The 24369-nt window shown below is 45.6% G+C and overlaps 1 protein-coding gene across 2 annotated transcripts in view; it reads right to left on the minus strand.

The window, feature by feature from the left end:
• ccdc88c (coiled-coil domain containing 88C) overlaps positions 1 to 23219 on the minus strand; it is a 68096-nt gene extending 44877 nt beyond the window's left edge. For both annotated transcript variants that reach the window (XM_036541708.1, XM_036541709.1), the window contains exons 1-3: positions 23160 to 23219; positions 20188 to 20288; positions 15533 to 15641 (exon numbers count right to left, since the gene is read on the minus strand). In XM_036541708.1, the coding sequence (XP_036397601.1) occupies positions 15533 to 15641; positions 20188 to 20288; positions 23160 to 23219 (270 nt within the window). The remainder of the gene's footprint in view (positions 1 to 15532; positions 15642 to 20187; positions 20289 to 23159) is intronic.
• Positions 23220 to 24369: the final 1150 nt, after the last annotated feature.

Below are 24369 nucleotides of genomic sequence, written 5' to 3' on the forward strand. Positions count from 1 at the left end.
ATTGCACAAGTAATAGCCGACAAATATGTAGCCACTGTATGTGCAGAAAACAGAGCCAAGACAGGCAGATTCAGTGAACTTCACAGACATGTGATCTCCCTGTCACATGCAGTTAATCCATTTTTACGTCTGTCCAAATAGCACATTTGCAATCTTGTACCATGTCTCTTGTGACAAAGCTGTGAGGGTCATAAAGAAGGGAGCAATGTGCAAACGCAGTCTTCAGTGTGCAACAGCACAGACTACAGCAGGGCTCTTTGCCCAGACACTCTCTGCCACACACAGGCCCAGAAGGGGTCCCATCAGCCCTCAGAGGGAACTAAGTGGAAAAATAAATACATTCATCAGTTAAATGACAGCTGAGCACATGCATGTAACATTATTCAATACGCTGATGCATGTCTGGATGCTTTAAATAGTCGGCTTGTTGTCAATGACAATCCCTTCTCCTTGTTTGGTGGATGCAAATGAACACTAATAATTAATGAACTGACAGTAAACTAGTTTCCATGCATTACTTGACACTGGAAACTGTTTAATTTCAAGTTGAAATGCCCAGTTCCACTGGAAAATGGAAATTCTGTTTTCAAGGGTCAATTTTGCAATTCCGTGACGGCCAAAGAGTAGCAACCCTACCCCATTATTAACTAGAGCCGGGTGTGGAAAATATTTCGGCTCCCCGGTTTTGCTCTGGCTCTGCTGCCTGTCACGAAGTGACAGTTGAGGAGCTTTGGTCTATAGCTTTTTGTAAATCATACTGATTCTTAAGACACTGAAAGACTGGCCAACATTACCACCAGTCTGAGGCAGAAGTGAGATATGAGAGATGTTTTATTTTATGATTTACACGAGCCTGGCACACGTGTAGTTCAAAACTTAGTAAGTCATTAGTCTACATTTTATTCAATGTGTGCTCTATCTGAAATAAGACCTAAGTCTAGGTTTTTGCTGTTTGAATCAATTAAACATAAAATGTGTACACACGTACAAAATGTGTATGTACGTGTGTATGTATATGCATGTGTGTATGTATGTATGTATATGCGTGTGTGTATGCCATTTGAAGTTGTTGAAGTTTGCCGTTCGAAAGTGTATCGTATTAGTTGCCCTATAGGCTGTAATTGTACAAATCTGATAGTACTGTGTCCTCAAACAGACCTTGCTCTCAGCTGAGAACTGTCTCATTGTGGAACTGTACACATCCTGTCCCCGTACTGTCGCTGTACCTACTGTATGCACTTTTGTAAGTCGCTTTGGATAAAAGCGTCTGCTAAATAAATAAATGTAAATGTAAAAATGTAAATGTATGTGTAGATATGTGTATGTGTATGTGTGTGGGTGCCTGTTAAGGGAAACTGTACAAATCTCTCAATGCGGCCGCTGGCCTTTACGGGCAGTCATCTCCTCTCCCGAGGTTTGGACACGCCTGCAGGCCAGAGCCAAGTGCAAGCCAATGAGATTCTGCACATGGAGCCCAGCGCAGCACATTCGTGATCTCCGACATCCTCATTTCAACACGACCTGTCGGTGCGAGACCTCGGTACGCCCAGTCTGCCGGCTCAGTGCAGCCCAAGCAGGAAAGGTGGGGAGAGGCATTCCTTCGCAGCTGAAGGCCCCCCCCCCCTTCCTCTGCTCTGCTGATGAAGAGTAACATTTCCCCCCCTCCGCCTGGCTGGCAGGGGCCGGACATTGAGGAGGTCTCCCTGCCTATTGAGATGGGGCGCCCTGGTGGAACTGCTTTTCTCTCAGCTGCTTTGTTGACAGTGGTGGTGGGGGTGGGGGAGGCCGATCGAGGGCCAGAACATCAGGCTGTGGTGAATGGCAGATAAACGATATGAAGCAGCCCCAGACTGACTGACTGCCGGGTGTGTAGGAGCAGCACACCACCAGACACTGAGCAAGGAGCAGGAAGTAAACTGGACTGACTAAATTCAGCGTGCATGCAAGAGCATTTAATCTAGCATATTAACACTGATCCTTAACCCACCAACTATACGGTGGCTGAACCAGTTTTCTACATCTGAACAGCCCTGTAAAACAATTTCAGTTTAATTTAATTTACTTGACAATGTAGCGCTGCAGTCTATGGCCCCCCACTGCATTTCTAAATGAACAGCTTCATGCGCTGTGACAGTCCAATGGATCTGCACAGAAGCTGGTACGCCAATGAAATTAGTTCAGCTCAGCAACCGAATCAATACAATCTTATGGGGAATGTACTCTCCTCCGAGTTATGAGATTAGCACCAACATTACAGTCTACTCTTCAACATTCCAATTTTATAAGTTGCAAGCTTAATTAGGTTTGCCTTATTTATTTTAGCTGAACAGCACAGATATGCGACTTAGCTACCTAATGTTCCTCAATTATGACAATAAAAGGACTAGCTAAAGCTACTGTGTGCATACTCTAGCCTGTCATTTGCATTTAAGTGATGGCAGTTGACTAAGAACAATCAAAAAAATTATTCTGTTTATGCTATTGAATAAAAACATGTTCAAGGTCGATGTCACTACTAATGGATGGAAATGCTGCACTTTTTAACACTGTAGCTGTATAACTGGTACTATAAGCTGGTTTCCTTTGGTACTTACTGCACTACACAGAGGTGTTATTGGGACAGCCAAGTGGCTCACTTGGCTAAGACACTGCCACCCAGCGTAGGCAGAGTCCTACAGTTCAGACCAAGGTCAGGTACAGATCAAGGTAATTACACAGTTAATATATCATTTTGATGGTAACCTTAGTGAGGTGTATCCACTCCCTCTTCTTATATCCTTATGGGAAACAGTGTCTTTCATTTGGCCAACTGGCCATCGTTCCATGTAAGCATGAAGTTCACTACCCATTGTGAGAAAGGAAAAAATAACCTTGAGCAAGCAAGCCGTGCAATGCAGACTTTTAACTAGAGTTCTTGAAACGGAGATTAACTGGCTGGTCGACAGCATGCGCTCCACTTTAGAGTTTTGCTAATGCTGCTGATTGGAGGAAAAAAAGTTTTTCAACAAACCAACAATCTAACCTGGATAAAGTACTGTAACTTGACTGAGAATGGCTTTAGAAGCTTCAAAGCTTTAGGAGGAGATAGTGTTTAATTATTTGGTAGGAAAACATAACCATTAGCAATCCTGAGTGACAACAACAGAGTAGCATGGCATCACATGAAGATCAAAAAACCTAAAAAGACCTAAAAAGGCACGTTCTTCTAAACATGAAACGGCCACTGTGCAGTGAAACTGGCCCCCCTGGTCCTGCTCCTTATTTTCTTACGACTGTTCCTGCGTCCAAAGAAAGATGCTTCTGGCAAAGGGGCACGGTGGACAGGTTTGTCCCATATGCTTGGCCCAAATGAAACAGATGTTCGTCACAAGGGCAAAAAAAAAACATTAAGAACAAAAGGCTATATAAAGTACTATAAAACATTGTAGGCCCTGAAGCAATCATCCCCAACATAGTAATTTGGAGAAAGGGCAAAGACCACAGCAGGGCACTAATAGTGCTTTCCCGCTCAAACTACACTCAGACACATGCTCTCGATGTAGGAGCTGCCAGAGGCTGCCCTTAACAGACAATTTACATTTACATTATGTTTGTTTGGCAAGTGCTCTTATCCAAAAAGACTTACAAGAAGTGCATTTGATGGGGTTAGGAAATTAGTCACGGAGATCCTGAATCATTTATGCTGTCCCTGAAGCATGGCGACTATTGTGGGAAGCTCTGAGACAAGGGGAGCAAGTGGTGTCATAGGGCGCTTAAACTGCCACACACGCGCCGCCACACATGTGCATCACCACAAAGCGTTTACAACTTGAGCTTCTGCCTGATCACAGAGAATATCAAACTGAGCAGTGCCTGCCTGCCTGCCACAGGCTTGGAGAATGAGTCTGAAGTGCTCTCTGTTTGGCTTGTAATGCTGATACCAACCACAAACCAAAACCAAACTCAGACCTCACCTCCCAGGCAGTAACCATGATGCTGACAATGTTTTTCATGTGAAAATCTAGATTTAGATGTGATGCAGTGCTGTGGCTTAGCTTGCTGATCGGATTCCACCTTCTAGCTCCTGCTCATTACACAGCGGGTCCCCCACTGTGGTCTAAACACTGTCCTCCTCAAAGCACCATGGGATATAACACTGGACACTCCATATAGCATCGTACCTACATCAATATTTCAGTACTTTGAGCTTGTTTTACTTACTGCGTGCACACACACACACACACACACACACACACACACACACAAGCAGTAAAAGAATACACTGTCACTTAGGCAACCAATACTGATGACGGATACCAGAAATGAAAAAAAATAAAACATTAACAGGTAAACAAGCTGAGGCAGAGATCAAGAATGAGGAAAAGGGTCTAACCAATGGTGCCATAAATGAGTGTTGCGACTGCAGAAGGATGTCGTTATTATCTAGGCCAGAGGGATTAGGAGGAAAATGAAGTGAATTAAGGCAGAGCTGGGGAGGGCTTTGTTTTTGCATTTCCCATGGTGACTGCCCTTGTCTCAGAGGGGGGTTTCCTGTAAATGGGGGGGGGGGGGGGGGGGGGGGCTGAGCGCTCCAGTTAAAGCTGAAAACACTGACCTGGGGCAGCCATCCATATCCTACACACTACACGCTAGACACACTCACATGCACTGGCATGAAAATGCACTGAAAACACTGCCACAGACTCACTGCAGCTTCGGCTGATGTTACACAAAGTAGCTTACACCCGACTAAAGTTGCATGCACTAGTTGCATGTGATGTGTGTTCATGTACTGTTACACAAAACAATTCAAATGTGATTTAAACAGCACTCAATGTCCAATCACGTTTATATCTTGTATGTAATTTCATTCAATATTGTGCCCATCAATTCTTTATTCATTTATTTTTCTTGTATTATTGCTATAAGTTTTGCCAGTAAAATCTTTGTGACCAAGTTATAATTTAGTTTCCTATATTGACCTTGATGCTGATCATTTCAAACCCTGAACTAGATAGCTAGCTACCTAACTTACAAACTCAGTCAGATACAGCAAAACAGCTGGTTTCTTAGTGAGCTAGCCAGCTAATAAAATTTAACGTAGGTGTTTCATGTTAACATTTTATTTACCACTTGACTACATGTACAAACCTTCATAGAACTACACAGTGTATTTCTCCTCTCCATCTGTCAACAGATGAATAGAAATTAACTGTCTGAATATAACCCCATAGCTAGGCAATGTGTTCTGAAATGACTTAATTAATTACCAGCTTCTTCAGTGAAATGGAAGTAATATGTGTATTGATTGGCTGTTGCTTGAAACTAGTTGCATGAAGTTGGTTTGCTGATCGCTCAGTTGCTAGTAAGCTGCAAAGGGTGTTACATAACATGATCAAAGTACAACTTTGTTGGACGTGATAAAAGTTGGGTCTAATTTTCGTGCTGCAATGTCAGCCTAAGACAACGAAACAAAGGCATTTTATCATAATTATCCATTTTCAACATCATCATTTTTGGTATTTTTGTTTTGTCGTCTTTGAAAAAGACGCTTTGAAAAAGACCCTTCTATCAAGTACAGCAAAAAGTACAGGAAAGATGCTCTAGTCTGCCCAACCAATCATGAGTCTTCCCAGGATGCTTTGGGAGAGTAATGATTCCCTCCACTCAGATACACAGTGGCGTGGGTTAATCACACACTGTTGACTGGTTGTTTTAAGTTATCAATTCCTTCACAATCACTTCACACATAACTACACAGTGCAAAATGCAACGAGTTTGTGTAGTAATTATTTCTGTCACCTACAAGAATGACAATGTCAACGAAACTGTCAGGATGATAAGACAGCTAAGCTAGCAAGCTTAATCCTTCCTCCAACACCTGATGGAACCGAGGCACTGCTGTCCTGCTAAAAGGAACATACCCCTTCCCTTGTTTGCATTTGGCGATTTTCAGCAGGCTTGACCTTGTACAGCTTAAATCACCTAATCAACTGTTCCCAATTGCCTCTCACCAGTTAAGTCACTCGGGGGTATCAAGTTCAGTCATGAATGAAATTGATGGCCAAAAAAAAAGTAGTCAATATGCAAAATCCATACACTGTATTTTAAAACATACACGCATTAATGGAGTGGCATTTAGACTGGTAAAATGCTTGTCACGTTACAAATGGAAATGGATGTGGTTTTCCCACACAGTGCAGCAACATTACGATTACTTTTTTAAATTTCACACAACAATGGAACAGTGTGTTCAACCTTTGGACAAAAGTGTAAAATTGCAATTTTACCAAAATTTTTTAAAAACTCAAACTTGTATGACAACAGCACTTTTGTGTGTGTGTGTCTGAGTGTACACACACACACACACACACACACACACACTTCACTTGCTTTGGATGAAAGCATCTGCAACATAAATAAATGTAAATGTAAACTTGTGCATATGTTTAATGTGTGTGTGTCTGTGGAGGGGTTAGTTTGTGTGTTCACTAAATATGTGCTTTAAGTGTTTACGTCTATTGTCTGCATGTGTTTGCGCACCTACTGTGTGTATGTTTATTGGGTGTGTGTATGAGGGGTGGGTCTCTCTCTCTCTGTGTGTGTATGTGCGTATGTGCGTGTGTATGTGCGTATGTGCGTGTGTGTGTGTGTGTGTGTATGTATGTGTATGTATGTGTGTGCATGTGTGCGTGTGTGTGTGTTTGTAAGCCTCCTCCAGCTCTGTGCAGGTCTCTTGGCTCCTCCAGGTAAATGGAGCAGCAGAAAGCCAACACCTCTGGGAACAGAAACCTCACTTGGCAGACCCGACAAAGAGCTGCTCAGTGGCTGTGTTCAAAGCGCCCTTTCCTGCACCGAACTCTGCGCAGAGTTAAGCCAGGAGGGCCTGCCTCTGCCTCTAGTCAACTGTGGGCTGGACGCATTCTAAGAAAGTAAGCAGGTCTTCTCTCTCTGTCACCCAGTTTTCTCCCCTGTGAACAGAGTTCATCCAGACAAACAGCAAACGCCCTCTCTTCAAGTCTTCTGAGACAGAAATACACAGGCTCATATGGACACACACACACACACACACACACACACACACACGGACACACGGACACGGACACACACACACACGGACACACACACACGGACACACGGACACGGACACGGACACACGGACACGGACACACGGACACGGACACACGGACACGGACACACGGACACACACACACGGACACACGGACACACACACACGGACACGGACACACACACACGGACACACACACACGGACACACACACACATTCACTCCCTCCTTTCCTCCCTTCCTCCCACTCTCTTTCTTATTTACACACACACACACACACACACGCACACAGAGAAACAGAGCTGGATGTAAAACCACATCCTCCTCTTTTCCCAGCCCAGGACTGCAGAAATGTGGGATCTGGTTTTGAAAACCTTGTGGCCGGTGTGGCACAGCGGAGCTCCTGTGCATGGGCCCTTTAGCGGGCGGAGCCCTAAAATCACACCCTGCTGGGTCTCCAGCCACATAAAGCGCACTCACAGGAAAGTCCCCGATGATGGGGGCCTGCTGACAAACAAGCACAGACCCCCACCAAAACACCACCGTCAGAAAATAACTGGTCTATTAGAGTTTAGTAATCATACTTACACAGCACAGTACCACCTTATTTATGTATGATTTTCCTGGCCAAAATCCTCTAAGCCAAAGGTATTGCAGTCAAACACTTAACTACCAGGCATAAACTGTGATGTTTTCTATGGCCACTGAATACTGCCCATTCACCTCAATGGTTATTTTTGAGATGACCACCTATTTTTGAGTTGACAAATATCTAATTCGGCTCATAAGGATAAAGTTAACTGGTAACGAATAGTATGTTTCACTGTACTTTAAAATTAACCAATGTTAACTATAAAAAACCTTGCCAGCCAAAAAAGCCCCAAGATAAGTTAATGGGTGAGAGACAGTTTCACAACTAAAACAGCTAAAATGTTCAGACAGCTTTATTGAACTCTCTGTGAATGATGATACTCTAATGAATAGTTCCCAAACAATGACCACAGCAAAGCTAAAACTTCCAAACAGTAAGCCATTCACACAGCTTCAAAGGTTGCTGGCAGTCACAACGTTATTACAGGTTAGCTAGCAAACCTGTTACTTAACACATGTAGCTAGGTCACAGCTTTGTTATTTTGAAGACATTTCTAAACACCATCTCCAAGTTTTGATTATGTAATCGGCTTAAGCTCGGAAAATCATTGGCAGAGAAAGGAGACCTGTGGTTATGATTATGAAAGTTTGAGAGGCAAGGGGATTATCTTGTGCACTTCATGAGATTTTTCAGCATGTACATCATGAGACTGCGTGTTCATGCTACATATTCCTCGGAACCTGGCCTTGCTGCTGATCCGACAGTCTTTAACACCCCAGCTGGGCATTTGGAGCAAACATCTGACCTGCCAGCTAAACGGTTTATGACTCTTCATAGTCTCCCAGAGGGGGAGAGTGAAAACAGTGCCATTACAATTACACAACATGACAACTTTAACTGCCCCATGAAAACATTCCACACCTTCAGACTCCCTTACTTGTCCTGAACACCTTGTAAGGGCACCATTCTGGCCAGAACACCTTGTACTAGAAGTCTTGATTAAACGAGGACATCAGCCAGCCAGCCTAAGAACCAATTATCCTGTTAAGCCGAGGGAATAAACATCATAACTACGCGCTAATACCCTGTAAGTTTTATCTTGCTGTTGTGCGGATGTGTAGCTGCCGCTCGCAGGCTGATGAAAGAGAGGGATCGCATGTCGTCCCCGGTGCCAGCGCCATCATGAAAAGTGCCGGGAGTGGAGTCGCCTTACAGCCGCTCGGCTGGAGGACCTCTCCTCACAACAGCCAGGGGCCGAGGGCCTGCCCCACCCCTGCCGCACCCCCGCCCCATTGTTTGGGCGCTCTGGGTGGAACCGGAGTGCACCGGTGCCGCATGGCTGCCCTGCTGGCAGAACGCAGCTAGTGAAGATGGTGAGGGAGGACGGGCGGAATCACTCCGCGCCCCCTCATCACCCACCAGTCAGGCTGCCTCTTCACACCCTGAAGGAAGGCCTGTCCCTGGCCTAGCGGTTGGTACTCCAGCGGCCTGCACCCTGAGTGGAGCCTGCTGTACTGTAACAGGCCATCGTTAGGAACTGGTGTGCCCTGAGAACAAGCTACTGTCTTACACTTGTATATTGTACGTTGTTAGGTACAGTACTCTATGTCCAGTATGCCACAGTGAAGTACAGTGGTCTTTCATGATCATTTTGAAACAGTACATGCACACTTATGTCTATGGTGCAATACTTACATCTCTGCATTGTTTTGCAGCCTGATGCTTCAGCACTGATCGGTCACGTGCTATTCTGATCCTAGGCTTTTCTGCCTGCAGTTCTCATGACACCATGGATAAAAGTCTCTTTCATACACGTCTTTACGGTCAGACCTGCTGCTGCTACTACCGCTACTACCGCTACTACTAATAATAATATTAACAATAATAATAATAATAATAATAAAACTTGTGATGTAAGCATATAGAGGTGTGACTTCTGAGACAGAGATAACTCAAGAGTATTAGCTGAACTAAATTAACAGCCCGAGGCACGATCCAAACGAGCCCTCACATCTTCAGAGAGAGCTCAACCCTCCCAAGTTCAGCTGGGAGGAATTTCTTTGAATATTTGGAGCAATTGGCACATAACCTACGAGACTCGCCTACCAAAACATGACACAGGATTTGGTTTTAAATCTAAAAGCCGGCAGTATTTCCAGCTCAGCACACAGATTGGCAGTTTCATTCACCCTAAAAGCACCCCCCGCAGAAGACCCAGTCTGTGATTAAGTATGCCCTTGTTCCTGTTGAAAAAAAAAAAAAACACGTCAATACTATCCAGTACCAGGCCCAGCCACGCCTTGTTCAAACCTCTTGTATCTCGGATAGTCAGGGGGGCTGGGGGTGGAGTGTGGCATCAGGCCCAGTTGCCAAGATACGGCCGTTTTGTTTTTCTAGAGAGCACCTCCAGCTCCTCTGTATTTGTACAAGAAAAAGGCCATGTGTCTGTGCAAAACCATCAGCGAGGGGGGACTCCCGCCCTTACCAACAGGAAAATCTTTCATCTGAGAGTGACGACGGGCCAATCTGAGCCCTATATCACACTCGTTTCCTGCATCTTTTGCTCACTCTCTCGCTCTCTCAAACACACACGCCCACACAGCCGTTGACACTTCAGATTTATGGCCCGTTGAACAACCTTGAGAAGCACTGAATGGCTGGGACAAAAACCCTCCCACTGTGGCCTGTTTAAATGCTCATCCAGAAAATGGAAGCAAAGCTTCACTAATAATACCAGCCTTCCTGTGTTAAATACGTGTCTCTTTATCACACGCAAACACACACATGTGCGCGGATGCACAGTTTACACACCAGTGCTAATCTCCCCCAGGGATCTGAGCTTGGCAAGTGTGGCTGTCGTGCTGTGAAAAAGTCACAGTGACCACAAGCATGCACCCCTGCATGGTCACAGGCACCCTGGGGCCACAAACAGCCGGGAGTGGGGTGCTGTATGGAGAACGGTGTTGTTAGGCAAGGCCAGCCTTAACCCCTTCTCTAGTGAGAGCAAACTGAAAAAGGCAACATAATTCTCTGAAGGGAATATACTGATGGAGACACAAAAAATATGAATGTCAAGGACCTCAGGGCTGGCACTAACCAGTCTGAGAACGAACAGGAACCAGAATTCACCCGCATGAACAGAGTGGTGGATTCCAATCATGCATGAACAAAGTGGTAGATTCCAGTCAGAAATCTGTAATGAACTTAGAGCATGAAATAGGGGGTTTATTAAAAGGAGACCAGTCTGGCTTTAACTGAAAGGCTGATGAGGAAGGTTATCGAAAAAGCTTCTTTCGAAACTTACAAAGTTTAGATAAACACAAAAGCTAAACAAATTACACAATGCCCATAGACAAAACAGCAGGACAAAAGCACACAGGCCAAAGTCTAGGGGCGTCCATTTCCTTCCATCATGTAACATCCACAATGATGAAGGTGTGGCTGGCAGCAGTGAGCCCATTGGTGGAAGGCTGGTCACCTCTCCCGCCGTTTCTCTGCCACAGACTGTCCTCTGATCAAACCCTCTGCCACCAGCACTGCGGGAAACAGGCATTCCCATAATTCCTTGCCTACTCAACCAGAATTGAAGCTGCACCAGACACACAGCCCTAAACAGCCCAATTAAAGGAAGCTCCAAGTAGCACGGATAGAAGGCTGCAGGCCCCGCCCTGAAGCCTCCCAGCCTAAAGCAGTGATCACAGCCAAACACTGCAGGCACTACATGTGGCTACTACTACTGCCGGCTTTCTCCCACAAAACACGGCACTGAGTCAAGGGAGAGACGAATAATCTACTCGACTGGTTCAAACAGATACCTAAGGGCAGCTCAGGAGAGCTATGCTACCTTCAGATGTGGCTGTGGTGATCTAAAGTAGTACTGCGCCCCCATGCATGCCATAAATTCTCTGACTGTGAATCACTAAAATTTTGGTCTAAACTCAAAAACTTGGTCTAAACTCAAAAACATAACACATAAAACATAACATAACTTGTTCCATGTGGACTAAGTCCGATAACTTAGACTGGGGTTTGAGTCTGAGCTGTATCATTCACTCACAATGCCTGTGTGTACACAGTGGTGGAACACAACTGGCTTCAGTCTGCTATGGTAAGATGAGGTCCATCGGCCAGGGTCCTGCACTTTGCCATGGTACCCCCCTCTAGCAGTTCAGACGGTGCCTGCGAGTTGCTTACGTGACGTCAGTGGAGATGTGCCTATCCTCCAATCGGCATTCACGTCACTGAGCTGCACAGTGAAACCTGCCATCGGCTGCTTGCGGGTGTACTGAAGGATTACATTGGTCTTATTGCATTTGAGGGTGTTGGAAAGAGGTGTGCTTAATGTTGTACAACTGTGGAATCCAAACTGAGTGACAAAACTACAGAGAAAGATTTCCAAAACAGGATTATTGTACAATAAATCAGAAGAGCAAGTGAGGGGATTTGCTAGGTATTAATATAATATACATATTCTTACATATTAAGTTCTAAACTTCAAAGGATTTCAGTTCCTGCCTTCTACTTAAATAAAAATGAAAAAATTTTATTCCAAGCACAAGGACATGTCTGTTAGCTGTCAGTTACTATACACTCTTAGAAAATGAACATTAAGTTAAAAATGCTACAGTCCTTGTATTAAGCCACAGTGCTGGCCCTTCCTTGTTTCATTTAGGTTCCCTGCCACTGCTTAAGGGAGGCTTTGCCTGCTGGGCCTTGCATTATTAAATTATTTAGGCAAGCATATATTCCTAAACCATGGTGACCCAAAATAGAGCACATGATGTCAACAGTCAGTCCTTCTCTCCTGCTTTATAAGTAACACCACCAGGGTTACAGCTGATCCCATCAGATAAAGCTTTTTCCAACATGCCAAAGTTCAAAGCCCTAGAGCATTCTGGAGATGGAAGTGCAGGGGCTAGGCTTGCTTATTTTTGCTGTGGCACAATTGCATGTATGTATAAAGGAACTGGTTTCCCAAGTTTGATAAGATATGACTCAGGCAAATAAAAAAAGACTAATCTGAATGGAAAATCATGCATTTGATTAGCATGTGTTTGACACACTTCTGCAATGAAGCCAGCAAGCTCTGTTCCTTAAAAGTGAACATACCAGAATAAATCCCACACGGATTGTGACTGGACATTCAACTGATCCAGGCCTTAGGCAGGCTGTGTATGAAGGTCAGGAAAGGGGCGGGTCGAAGGTCCCTCCTGCCAATCAAACATAAGGCTCCTCCTCTGTAACCTCCAGATTGCTCCCCCGACCCTGTGACACACTGGTGCACTTTGATCTGCATCACACCCAGAGTAAATCAATATCCACACAGCACCCCAGGACCATCCCAGAGTAAAGTTGCACAGGTGACTGATAACTGCCTCTGAAGTGCTTTTTAAAATCTCCTCTTTGGAAAGTTAAAATATAAGTAAAATCACCACAGCCTGCACTTAGAAGGGATCTTCTAAACGACACACTATAAAACTTTATATTTGTCATGTGGTAAAAACATCACAACTTGGAAGGATTACCTTGCAAGAGTCGGCTGGGTTTATATTACTGACAAACATGACCACTGCTACATGGCAGGGCAATAATCTTTCACTCTGGGACACGGAGCTTTCAGCAGTGCTGGGGGCACTACCCAATTAAATAAACACATAACACAGCCTACTCCACTCCACACCCCTTTAAAAAGGGTGATAAAGCATCCGCAAACATTACTTGATAAAAGAAAAGTGTCACATTACCTGTGCATTTACTCACATTGTCCTACATCACCAGCACAGTGCTGGCCTGATCCAAAATGACTAGGGACTGTGTGTATACGTCTCAACTACAAAAGCTTTACTAACAAAAATCTGCCTTGTGAGTAAATTAAAGAGTGCAAAGTTTGACTACGTCAATACACACTTGGAGACATTTCACATTATAAGGCAGCACCCCCAAAAAACATCCAGGCCACCACACACACACATACACCTTGTGGCCAATAAAAAGGAGGAAGAGGGCAAAGTACATCAGAATAATATAGGTCAGTCTTGATAAATTAGCAGTATTTTTTTAGCAAAGCATATGCAGGAGTATCACTCTCTCAGCATTAGTAAGGAACCAGTTAATAAAATGACCCAATGAAAGATGAGAAGTGATTTGTGCCTTGCCTTATCCTGAACAGACTAGTTTTTCCATTGCAGAGACTTCTAAAGGAAAACCTTGGCTGAAAACAATACAAACAATACAAACATCCTGCATACCAGGTTTCATAACAGCGATGCTTGTTTTGTGCACGGTGTTCAGATGCACGGCACGGCACTTCAGCGTTCCCCCACCACCGCTTTCACCCAATCTGTATTGTCACAGTGATTGTATTGTGACGTAGGTCATGATGTCATCTCTGTCACTGTTAACTGTCTCTACCGTTTCCTTGCACATTCTCAGCTAATCCATATGTGGCAGGTCTGTAATTACACACGGTGCGAACAGGCATGCACACAATTACCAAGGCAGAGATTATACTTTTGAAATTCCAAGCCTGAACTATCAGGTGATTAGTCACTCTGGACACAGTTTAATAATATATGGAGAAACACCACACTGTAGAGGACCACTCTGTGTCTGACTTTCAGTTCCAAGGTAGCAGATTTATTGATTAAATATACACTAACAAATGAAATTGTATTTGTAGCGAAGGGTGACCCAGCCTCAAACCCGGGTCTACGGGGTGCCAACCATGCGACTTTGACCGTGACGCCAAAGAGCCAGGCTCGTTGGTATGGCAGTCAGAGCACATACTCAACCGTAGTGACGGCACTCCGTCACAGTATTATTAAGAAAAGTAATAGTTTCCTATCACTATGTTAGCTAGAAATCAGTACTTCCAGCAGTGGAAGTCAGTCATGGTTGCGTTTGGGAAAAAACTGGAGTCAAAGACACCACACTGCTGGAAAACATGACCCTCCAATCACTCCCACACAGGTAGGTAGAGGTATTCTCCTCCAAGGCACCAAAACCAAAAAAAGCCGTTCAAAGCTGTCCCGCACATCCACTCTATACCTTTTACTTTCAACTAAATTGCAGAGGAGCTGAAGGAGTTTGCAGATCCTTGAAGTGTTTTCTCCAGCTAAGAATTTCAAAACATAATTACTAAGCACTGAGGATCTGTTCCAAAGTCAGTGCAACTGGAAGCATTTTGCAAACCAGCCGCCCCACTGCTCCCCTTTAAATTACTATAATTATGATCCTCACGTAAGAAACTTTCAAACGTCTGGTCCTAGAATGAACCATCATGTAGGCAAGGAGAGGAAACAGCAAACAGAGATTGGGTTGCAACGTCCTGTGACATCTGTAACCTTCATCCTGAATTACTTGCAGCCTTTTTCAAATGAAGTACAAACTATCTGAGAAGCTAAATAAATAGGATAATCAAAAGGTCTTATCAGTAATAATTCAGTCGATTAGCAATACGCTTAGACGCCTAAGAATTGCTATCTGCAAAAACGAGCTTGATATGCCTTCAAGGAAATGACACTAAGATAGCAGCACAAGATTCATTTGATTAGTGTAAACAGCCTCAAGCAGCATACTGTAAGAGCATACGCGTATAAGCATGTTAGAGACTGAAACCCTTAACCTTGATGCTGTAATAGGACAGTTAGGTATATTACTGAGTGCATGCATACAGAAACACATTCACCAAAAAGCATCACATATACCCTCTGATCCTCTTGTACTGGAAAGCTATAGTCGACTGGTCACTTCAGACACAACACTGACATCACAAAGCACCCTAATCACCCATGTCTGGCACACATTCCACGCTGATCAGTCCTATTATACAATACTCACACAGTACTCACACAGTACTGACACAGGAAGAGGAAGTGGGTGGGCGGGGCTCACCTGGTAGTAGTTCTTGATGTGTCTGATGATGATGTTGAGGTTCTGCGCGCGCAGGTTGGTGTCGTTGTTGACGTGCTTGTTCACTCGCTGGTTAGTGGGACTTGGGTCACTGGTGGGGAGGAAGGGGACATGTAAGGCAAAGATTAGCAGTAGCCACAGTGCAAGCCTTCCCTTCCACGATGACTCACCACATGGTTAAACACAGATTGTTTTTTTCATTATCTATCAGTTATAACCACCATGAAGTTCAGCAACACTCAGAGCCCTACTGGAAGCTGAAACAGACTTTACTGGCATGAAAACCTGTGCTGAATTAGGATTGTTGTGCTTTACAAAAGGCCTTGAAGTGCTGACGAGTCTTACCATCAGCTGCAGATTCTGTCTGTTATTCGTGTGCCTCAGTGAGCTGGTGACATAGCGCCTTGCTAGCAGCTTTGCTTTATCTAGAACCCCACAGTTACACAGGATGTCTGCTCAGGTTAAGAGGGTGATGAGGTCACATGGACCCGCCACCGTACAACCGTCAGACAGCCCCGCTCCCGCACTGCTGGACCATGCGGGCCAGACCGGAGGGCACCCGGAGCAGGCCGCAGTTTACAGGTCCCGGATAGAAGCTGCTTGTTTCCTTCATTTACATTTGCTTTGTGGCGACTGCATGCAAATCCCGCCAGTTTGGCTCAGCATCCTGTCTCTCTGAAAAGGCCTTAGTTAGCATGGTGCCGGTGACGCAAACGTTTTTTTTTTCTCTCCTTTTTTCTTCCTCACATTTAATTTGTTTAGACTCTGCTTTCCCTGTTCCTTTGCGCGGGCCCAGTGTGTGGCTGTGAATCCTGCCCTCCTCCCTCTCCTTATCCCCCCAGCCACCCTCTCTCCGCTGTAGCCATACCGACGGTGGCAGGCTCGCACCCAGGGGGTTTTTTTAGAGGCAAATAAATCAAGGCAGGGCTGCATCCAGACCCCTTCCTGCTCAGTCTCCTGCTGCTCTGTGGAACCGCCGGGCAAACAGAACCGGAGCGGTCCACACGCACCCATCTGTGCTGAGTTTCACATACACGCGATTCTGTCAGAACCCCAGACCCAGAGCGGCCCGGTCTTACCCCACTCAAAGATCAAAAGAGCAGGGCTGAGAGACTGTTCTCAGATTCAGGACTGCTGATGGTGGTGGAACTAACAGTGGAAGATTTCACAGGCACAACGCAGCATAGCAAATGACCGCATTAACCCTTTCATCAACCACCACATGGAAGGGAGACAGATCTGTGTCAGTCACTTCACTGGTCTGTCTCCACAGAGAGCTCATTGCGTGACAGAGCAGCACATATGTCCCATGTTCATTGTTCTGACAGGGGTATCTCCCTACCCTGCCCCCCCGCCACTACGACCAACCCAAATACAGTTCATAATCTCTTTGTCTGCCCAGAGTGGGAATTTAAGCCCACTCATTAAAGCAGGGAGTGGGAGTCGGGGGATTGCGTCAGGGGCAGGCCGGGAGAAAGTGGGTTAAAGGACAGGACTGAGGGACGACAGGGGGCTGGACCGTTAGCACAGCTGGGTGGAGCACAAAGAGACAGACGCTGGCCGGGGAGGGGTGGAAGGGGTTGGGGGGGTGGTGGGGGGAGTGTTAGGAGGGGGAGAGAAAGACAAAGAGGGTCGGGGGAGGGACAGAGAGAGGGAGAGAGAGAGGGGTGTCGATTACCATCCCACTGGAATCAATGAAACGGCATTAAAAAGGGTCAAACGTGGAAAGTTCCCCATTCCCCATTCACAAAAAGTAACTGAGGGGGGGAAAGGACGTGCGTGACTGTGTAAAGCCCCGCAGTCCATACAGCTTATCTCACTGTGGATACCGCCGTGAACTCATCCGGCTCTCCCCAGGAACACAAGGGGCCAACTATAGCACAGTGACAGACGTTTGTTATTTCATTATAAATACAGGCTCTTTATTAAAGAGTTAATGGCACACTCCATTAGTCCATGCACTCCCAGCATGTTATATTTTAGGCATAATTACACAGCAACCCAGCTTGGTTTACACCCCTAACCCAACCCACCTTTGACCTCAGTGGTCACGTGCCACTTTCTCCCTCTCTTCCCTGTCTCCTGCTGTAACCTGCACAGCATGCATGGGTCAACAGCACAGTTCCTGTGCACATCCATAAATTCACTATGGAAGTGTAGAAGCCCCTCTCTGATAAACGAGTGTTCGGGGGGGGCTCACAAAGAGCACCATCGGGAGGCTGCAGTTAAATCCTTCCTGAACTAAATTACTCAGTGTGTGATACTGCTGACTAGTTTTCTGAATGGACGCCTGTATCTCACTCCGAACTCGGCTTCTGGGGATTTTAATGTTTGCGCTAAAAACAGTCTAAAACTCAACTGCAGCTTTGAAAGAGAGAATGACATTGTAAACTGTAACCTGGCTCGCTGGTCCAGCCCCTTAGTGGATCACCTGGGGTTACCAGAATGGAACTGGGCAGATGAGGAAATAAACAGATGTATGCAATGGTATACAGAGAGTGTAAGGGGCTTAAACTACCCACAGCCATCTGTCTGTCTGGTCCACACATGTCTATCCAGTGGATGGGATGGACGTGTCACTTCAGTAATACCCCAATCCTGGCTCATTTTCGACCTTTTTCATAACATATTTCCACAGAACAGATAAAAAAAAGATAAAACAGATAAAAAATTATTACAAACCACACTGACACACTGGGAAATGCAGACCTGCTCTAGCACAATGCCATGTCAAACAGATAAACAAGCACATCAGCTAGTTAAATGGGAAATGAATTCTATGATGACACTAGGCCAGTGCAGGCGCCTGTTAAACTCCATACCAAACCGCATTTGCGTGAAGTTCATCGCAGAGGGCTATGCTGGTTTTACAGGGGAGACCATTGTGGCCTAGCCCTCGAAATCCCACAGCTCTCTCCAGTGGAGCTTAGTGCCACCCTGCAGGCCTGAGGCAGCGAAGCTGCAGACCCATCTCAAACGCTGCTGCAGGTACAGCCATCACCCCTATGCACCCAGTGCTCACTTCCTGTCTGTGACAGTTAGGAAACCTCACTGGCAGGCCCCTCTGCACCTGAGACCAAAACAAGCATGCAGGCAGAAAGGCTGCTCAAATGCACACTTTGTGTGTGAACCTCCAGCTACGGTTTACTCAGCCCACACAAGGTCACTCTTGGGGCCCCTGGGGTGATCAGGGAGAAAGTGAAAGTATAGCAAACAGCATGGCAAAAGCCCCCACTCTCACCGACAGACAGACGGACAGACAGAGGGGCTGACACACGCATTCAGTCAGACAGGCAGACTAACAGGGGAGCAGACACACTAACTCAGTCACACACACAGATACACAAACAGTTAGACAGAGAGGTGCACACACACACACACACACACACACACACACACACACACACACACACTCACTCAGCCAGCCAGTCAGTCAGTTAGAGAGACAGACACAAACACAGACAGAAACGGAGTGACTGCCACCCAGCCAGCGAGGCAGACACCTGCAGCTGATGTGTGAACCACTGCAGCACACAGCCGACTCACGCTTCCTCTTACATTAGCTCTCTTCCACCGTACACTTTCCCACCTGGACAACAACAGAACAGAACTCCACTGTGCGCTTTACACAAAGTCAGTGCAGCCCACCCAGCTTCACACTGACACATGTGGGCAGGTCAGCGCCCAAAGAAAAAAAAACAAGAGGAAGAAACAAACCCTAGAATTAAGAAAATCTTCAGTGGTCCAGGCTATAGCATGGCTCAGAAATCACTTGGATTTTAACCAGCCGCACTATCACAAAGCACACACCATCCAACATTTCTCCCCTCCCTGAAAAGAGCAGCTCTCTCATTGGGATGCAACACACATCGAAAGGCCAAGTTTTTCCTGTGCAGTGAGACAGTATCTTTCTCCCTGGCTCCGCGCTGCAAGACTGGATCATGTGGCCATGCCTCACTGTTCACAGCTAAACAAAGCAGACAGGCCCACTGTGCAAATGTCTCCCAGGCCCACAGACACTCTACAATTAATGTATATTTGACACAAGCTTGCTAAGATACAGATCAGCCTAGCAACACAACACCACTCGTTAAAAATCCTGAACTTTCACTGACCACAAATACAACCAGCTGAATATACTACCATACTAACAGCAAATAGCAGCAGTCAAACAAACTACACTCACACAAACTGCAAATAAATGTAGTCTATAAATAAATTTACATGACGTGAAATAGCAACCCTGACTCTACACCCTTTCCTGCTCAGTTTGGCCCTGCTGTGTTCACTCAGCCATGTGCAAGGAGGAAGTCAGGATGTGGTCTAAAGACACATTATGAGACAGAGTCAAGATGATGATGCTAGATAACACCAATCTCGTCAGCTTCATCATCACAGCATGCCAAAATCAAACCCCATCACACATGCTGCAGCTTCTTCACACTGTACCACACACACACAGAGCTGCCTAATCACACCCTAACACACACATGCGGTCTGCTCCCTACTCTCACCCTAACACACACATAGCTACCCAATCACATCCTACCACACACACAGTTCTGCCACACATACACTCCTTCCCCATCACACCCCTAACACGCTTTTGGCAGGCCCAGTGGTGCATTGGTGCTTACATCTGTGTCATGATCTTATGCAGGAAGACCCCGTCCACCAGGTCCATGAACATGGAGAGCTTGTCCTCTGATCCGCCACCGAGAGGTCCCAGCGTTTTCACCTGCAGAGTGAGAGAGACACGGGGGGCATCACTGATTTATACCATTATTTTTTATTTCACTAAATTCTATTTGCCCTCAATGAGAAATTTAACCCCCACACCCACTAACTGACAACAAAATACTTATTTTTCCTTATTTTACACAATAGTTTGTGTAATTTCAAGTGCCAAGAGCTAAAAACGAACATATGAACTTAGATTAGATTAGGTTAGATTCAACTTTATTGTCATTGTGCAGCGTACAGGTCCAGAGCCAATGAAATACAATTAGCATTTAACCAGAAGTGTAACAAGCATATATAAATAGTAAGCATAAATAAATAGCTTAGTACTGAGCATAACTTAGTACTGAGTCCCCTGTATTCATGTACGCTTCCCTCTTGCTGACACTGCTAACAGGACAACAGCCAGGTGGGTGCACGAGAATCCAAAGATGCAAAAACAGCTACTCAAAAAACACAGACACTCAAACTAGCACAATTACCCCCACACACACCCAAGCACACGGAGCATCAACTCCTTAACTGAGCCCAGGTACAGGTTTTTAGTTTTAAACCCGACTGAGCCATATCTCAAAGTCCTTCATCCTGATGGCCTGGCTAAAGCCATAAAAACTGGACCCAGAGGCCACAGACCAGTGGGCCCATGCCTGCAACTTTGCAGTAAATCAAATGAACAAGCTGAATGAACAAAAATAACACTTTACTGCCTTTTATATTAGACCACTGCTTGTTTATTGTCTTGACACATCTGTCATTTCTGCTGCAGTTGGGGAACATAAAAGGCAAACGCTGGCCTTTGAAAATTCACAAGTCACTGTGAGAGCAGCCTGTAACTGCCGAAAAAAAACCCCCGGCAGGTGCACGCATGTTCAGTTTCAGAGTGAACTGTGCTTCCTGCCCTCGCAGACTGCTGCAGCACGTGCTTTGCCTGCATCACTGCTGATGTAACACACTTCAAAAGTATTAAATACTCTTCAACAGTATGACCAACGTCATGCTCAACACCCCTCCTGCCAACCAGGGGACCACCCCCTACACAGGGGCCTGACAGCAGGATCCTGGGGGAGCCTCAGAAGTGATGTAAACCTTGGGGAATGATTTGGGTGAACACGCCCCAGACACCCAGGGCAACATGTGCCACCAAAGCTGCTGGACACATGGGAGTCTGTGTAAGCTAAATGTGTGCCAACAGAGGAGTTATACAGATGGAAGCAGAAGCACAGACCACTCCTGTCCACAGAGTCCTGTCCACAGTGAAGCATTCCAGAGGGAGAGAGATCCCTTCACTATAGGCTTAGTGTGGATCAATTAAAAAACAAGAAAGAAAGAACAAACGTTTAAGGCATTTCTTTTCCTTTCATTTTTACTCTAATCTGCATGCATTTCACTGCTCTGACTTAATTTTGCTGAGATGGGTTTCTGTGCAGCAGATGCTTAAGGTGATGTGAGGGCTCACTGGGAGAAGGCTTGGTGGGGAGGCGGGGCTCTATGGGACTGGGGGGAGGGGTCAACAGATGAAAGTGCAACAAAGGCCGGGATGGGGAAAGGAATGGCCCCAGCTTTGGGGGGCGAACAGGAAGTGAGGTCAGCATTTGGGGATCAGGGCTAACTCCTCAGTTTCTCTGACCCCGGGGTCACTGACATCACCAGCTCAAGGGACCACTCTGCTTGCCTTAGCCTCTGTGGTGGAGCTGTTGCTGTTGCACACTCGGTCATGTGTCAGCTGAAATTTGGAACAATTTTGGACATTCAGAGTCATCCGACTGGGCAGAGTCAACAGAGGGGCCAACAGCCCCTGTTATGCTGCTCATGCTGGTGCAGGCAGAATCAAAGTCCATTAACCTCAGAAGAGTTCAGCACTGTCCTCCTGACAAAGCACTGGCACTTTGTCCCCCACATCAGCAGCTCAGCTCTGAGTCAGTCTCCTGTGAAGGAGACCTTATAAAGAAAGTGAAATCAACTCTTATCTCAGAGGATACTAGGATTTCTTTCAAGTACAACAGGCCTACCAGCATAACTAATCAAACTGAATAGTTATGGATGGTGTGGGAGAATTTTAGAGCTATCTGCAGTTACATGGTTATCTGTAAATACATTTGGAAAGAGAAGATCCCTCCCTTCTAGCACTGTGATCTCCTATAAAATCATTTCACAAAAAAAAAAAAAAAATTAAGAGCAAACAATTAGGTTGCCCTGTACCATAAGAGCCAGTGAGTGATTAACCACTCCCACTGGCAGAGAATTTTTTGAAGGCTTTAGCAATTCTAATAAAATGTCCCAACAATGGACATTGTCCAAGAAGCAGGTCTCCCATTGTCATCTAGGACAATGCATCTAACTGGCATGCATAGTGCTTCAGACTGGAATAAGGGAAACCTATTGCCAGAGACTAAGAAGATAAACGACAGTGTTTATAAAACAGCACAAAGAACGTACTAAATTCAATGCGACATAAAGACTGTGTCTGTTATCAGTGCATAAACATTCGGTTACATTGTAGCTACTGAATGAAACCAAAAGTATAGACGACAAAGCAGCAGCTTTCATCTATCAGCTTCCAGAGTTAATTCATGTTTACGGTTATGTAGGGCACATTAGAATTTCAGCCTGCCATACGGCACTGTCCATGATACACACGTATGCTATACAAACTTCACAAAAGAAACTTTCGTTTAAGAGGAAAAAACTTGAAAGCGGTCTTGGCCATGTCCACATTACACTTGCCCAGTAAAAAAACACTTCAGTGAATTCGCTTTTCTCAGACATAAAACATATTATCTATACGTAGCTAACTCTGGTCGAGTTAGCATAGCAGGTGAATATGAAACCAGTATAGATTATCTAGCCAGTCGGGTGCATCGACACTTACCCAAACCACCAGCGGCGAATCCAAGAAGTTTGCCATCAGTTCCGACACGGTGATATCCATTTTTTAAGAATCACTGTAATATTCCACTGTTAAAATGAGAAAATGTAGGGAACTCGGGAAAACTCCCGTCCGAGCACTTCAGAAGAGCTAGGAATCCACGTTAACCACCATGCATGCCTGCTCCCGGGAGAACAATACCATCTGAACAAGGCATCGCGGAGCGCCGGAGCCGCGTTCACACCGACTATCAAAACTCCGATCTGTCTTCACAGTTCATTTATCTCACCGCGCTTCTCTTATCCCGTCTAACTGCAGATGAAAAATAAAAAATGCAGCTTGTCCAGGAAGCAAAAAAAAAGAGAAAACCTTGTGTATTCTGATAAAAGTTCAAAACTCCCCCCCCTCGTTTTCTCCAGCTCCAGAAAAGTGCTGATGAGCAAGTAACGTTAGCGAGAAACCTTATCCATAAGACGAGCAACACCAGCCAGTTTTGAGTAATATAAAACGCACTGTCTGCAACTGCAGTTGAAAAGCAATTTCGGCGTCTCAGCCGGCCACCAACTAGCTAGCTACAGCTAGCTAACATATGATAGCCGCTCACGTTAGCCTAGCATGATATTGTTTAAAAAAAAAAACCCAGTTTACTATTAAGCTAGCCGAAAACAGGGGGAAAATGTTAGAACTGGGAGATACCAAACAATAAACGCTGGTAACTTTTAGAAAACGGTGCCTGAATGAAGTTAGCTAGCTGGCTCTCCCGCCGCACGGAAGACGTGAAAAAGTTGCAAATGTTACCGTTAAGGCAACGCGGCGCGAGCCCACCTCCTCGCGAGTCAGCGCCAGCACCTCGCGCGGCTTCTCTCGCAGCATCCGACCTGTAACCGCACGAGCGACATCCCGTACTGACACCCCGCGCAGCCAATCACATGGCGAGGGAGTCGAAGCGGGGGGCCAGGAAAGAAGCGCAGTAACGTGTGGGAGAGACAGCACCTGGGAAAGTGGGTATGATGTCCGATGCCACAGTCACAGCCACTCTTTGCTGGTCTGTGAGATTCCCGTCATCGTAGAAGTCAATCCTGACCCAGACTGAATCACGCCTAATGGATTTAATATAGAGTAGTAGGGCAGCAGTGTGTTGTAGTTGTAAGTGGCAGAACTTTTAACCGAAAGGTTGCTGGTTTGATTTCCCGGTGGGGAATGCTGCTGTTCC

The sequence above is a fragment of the Megalops cyprinoides genome, chromosome 12 (assembly GCF_013368585.1).
Source record: "Megalops cyprinoides isolate fMegCyp1 chromosome 12, fMegCyp1.pri, whole genome shotgun sequence".
NCBI lineage: Eukaryota > Metazoa > Chordata > Actinopteri > Elopiformes > Megalopidae > Megalops > Megalops cyprinoides.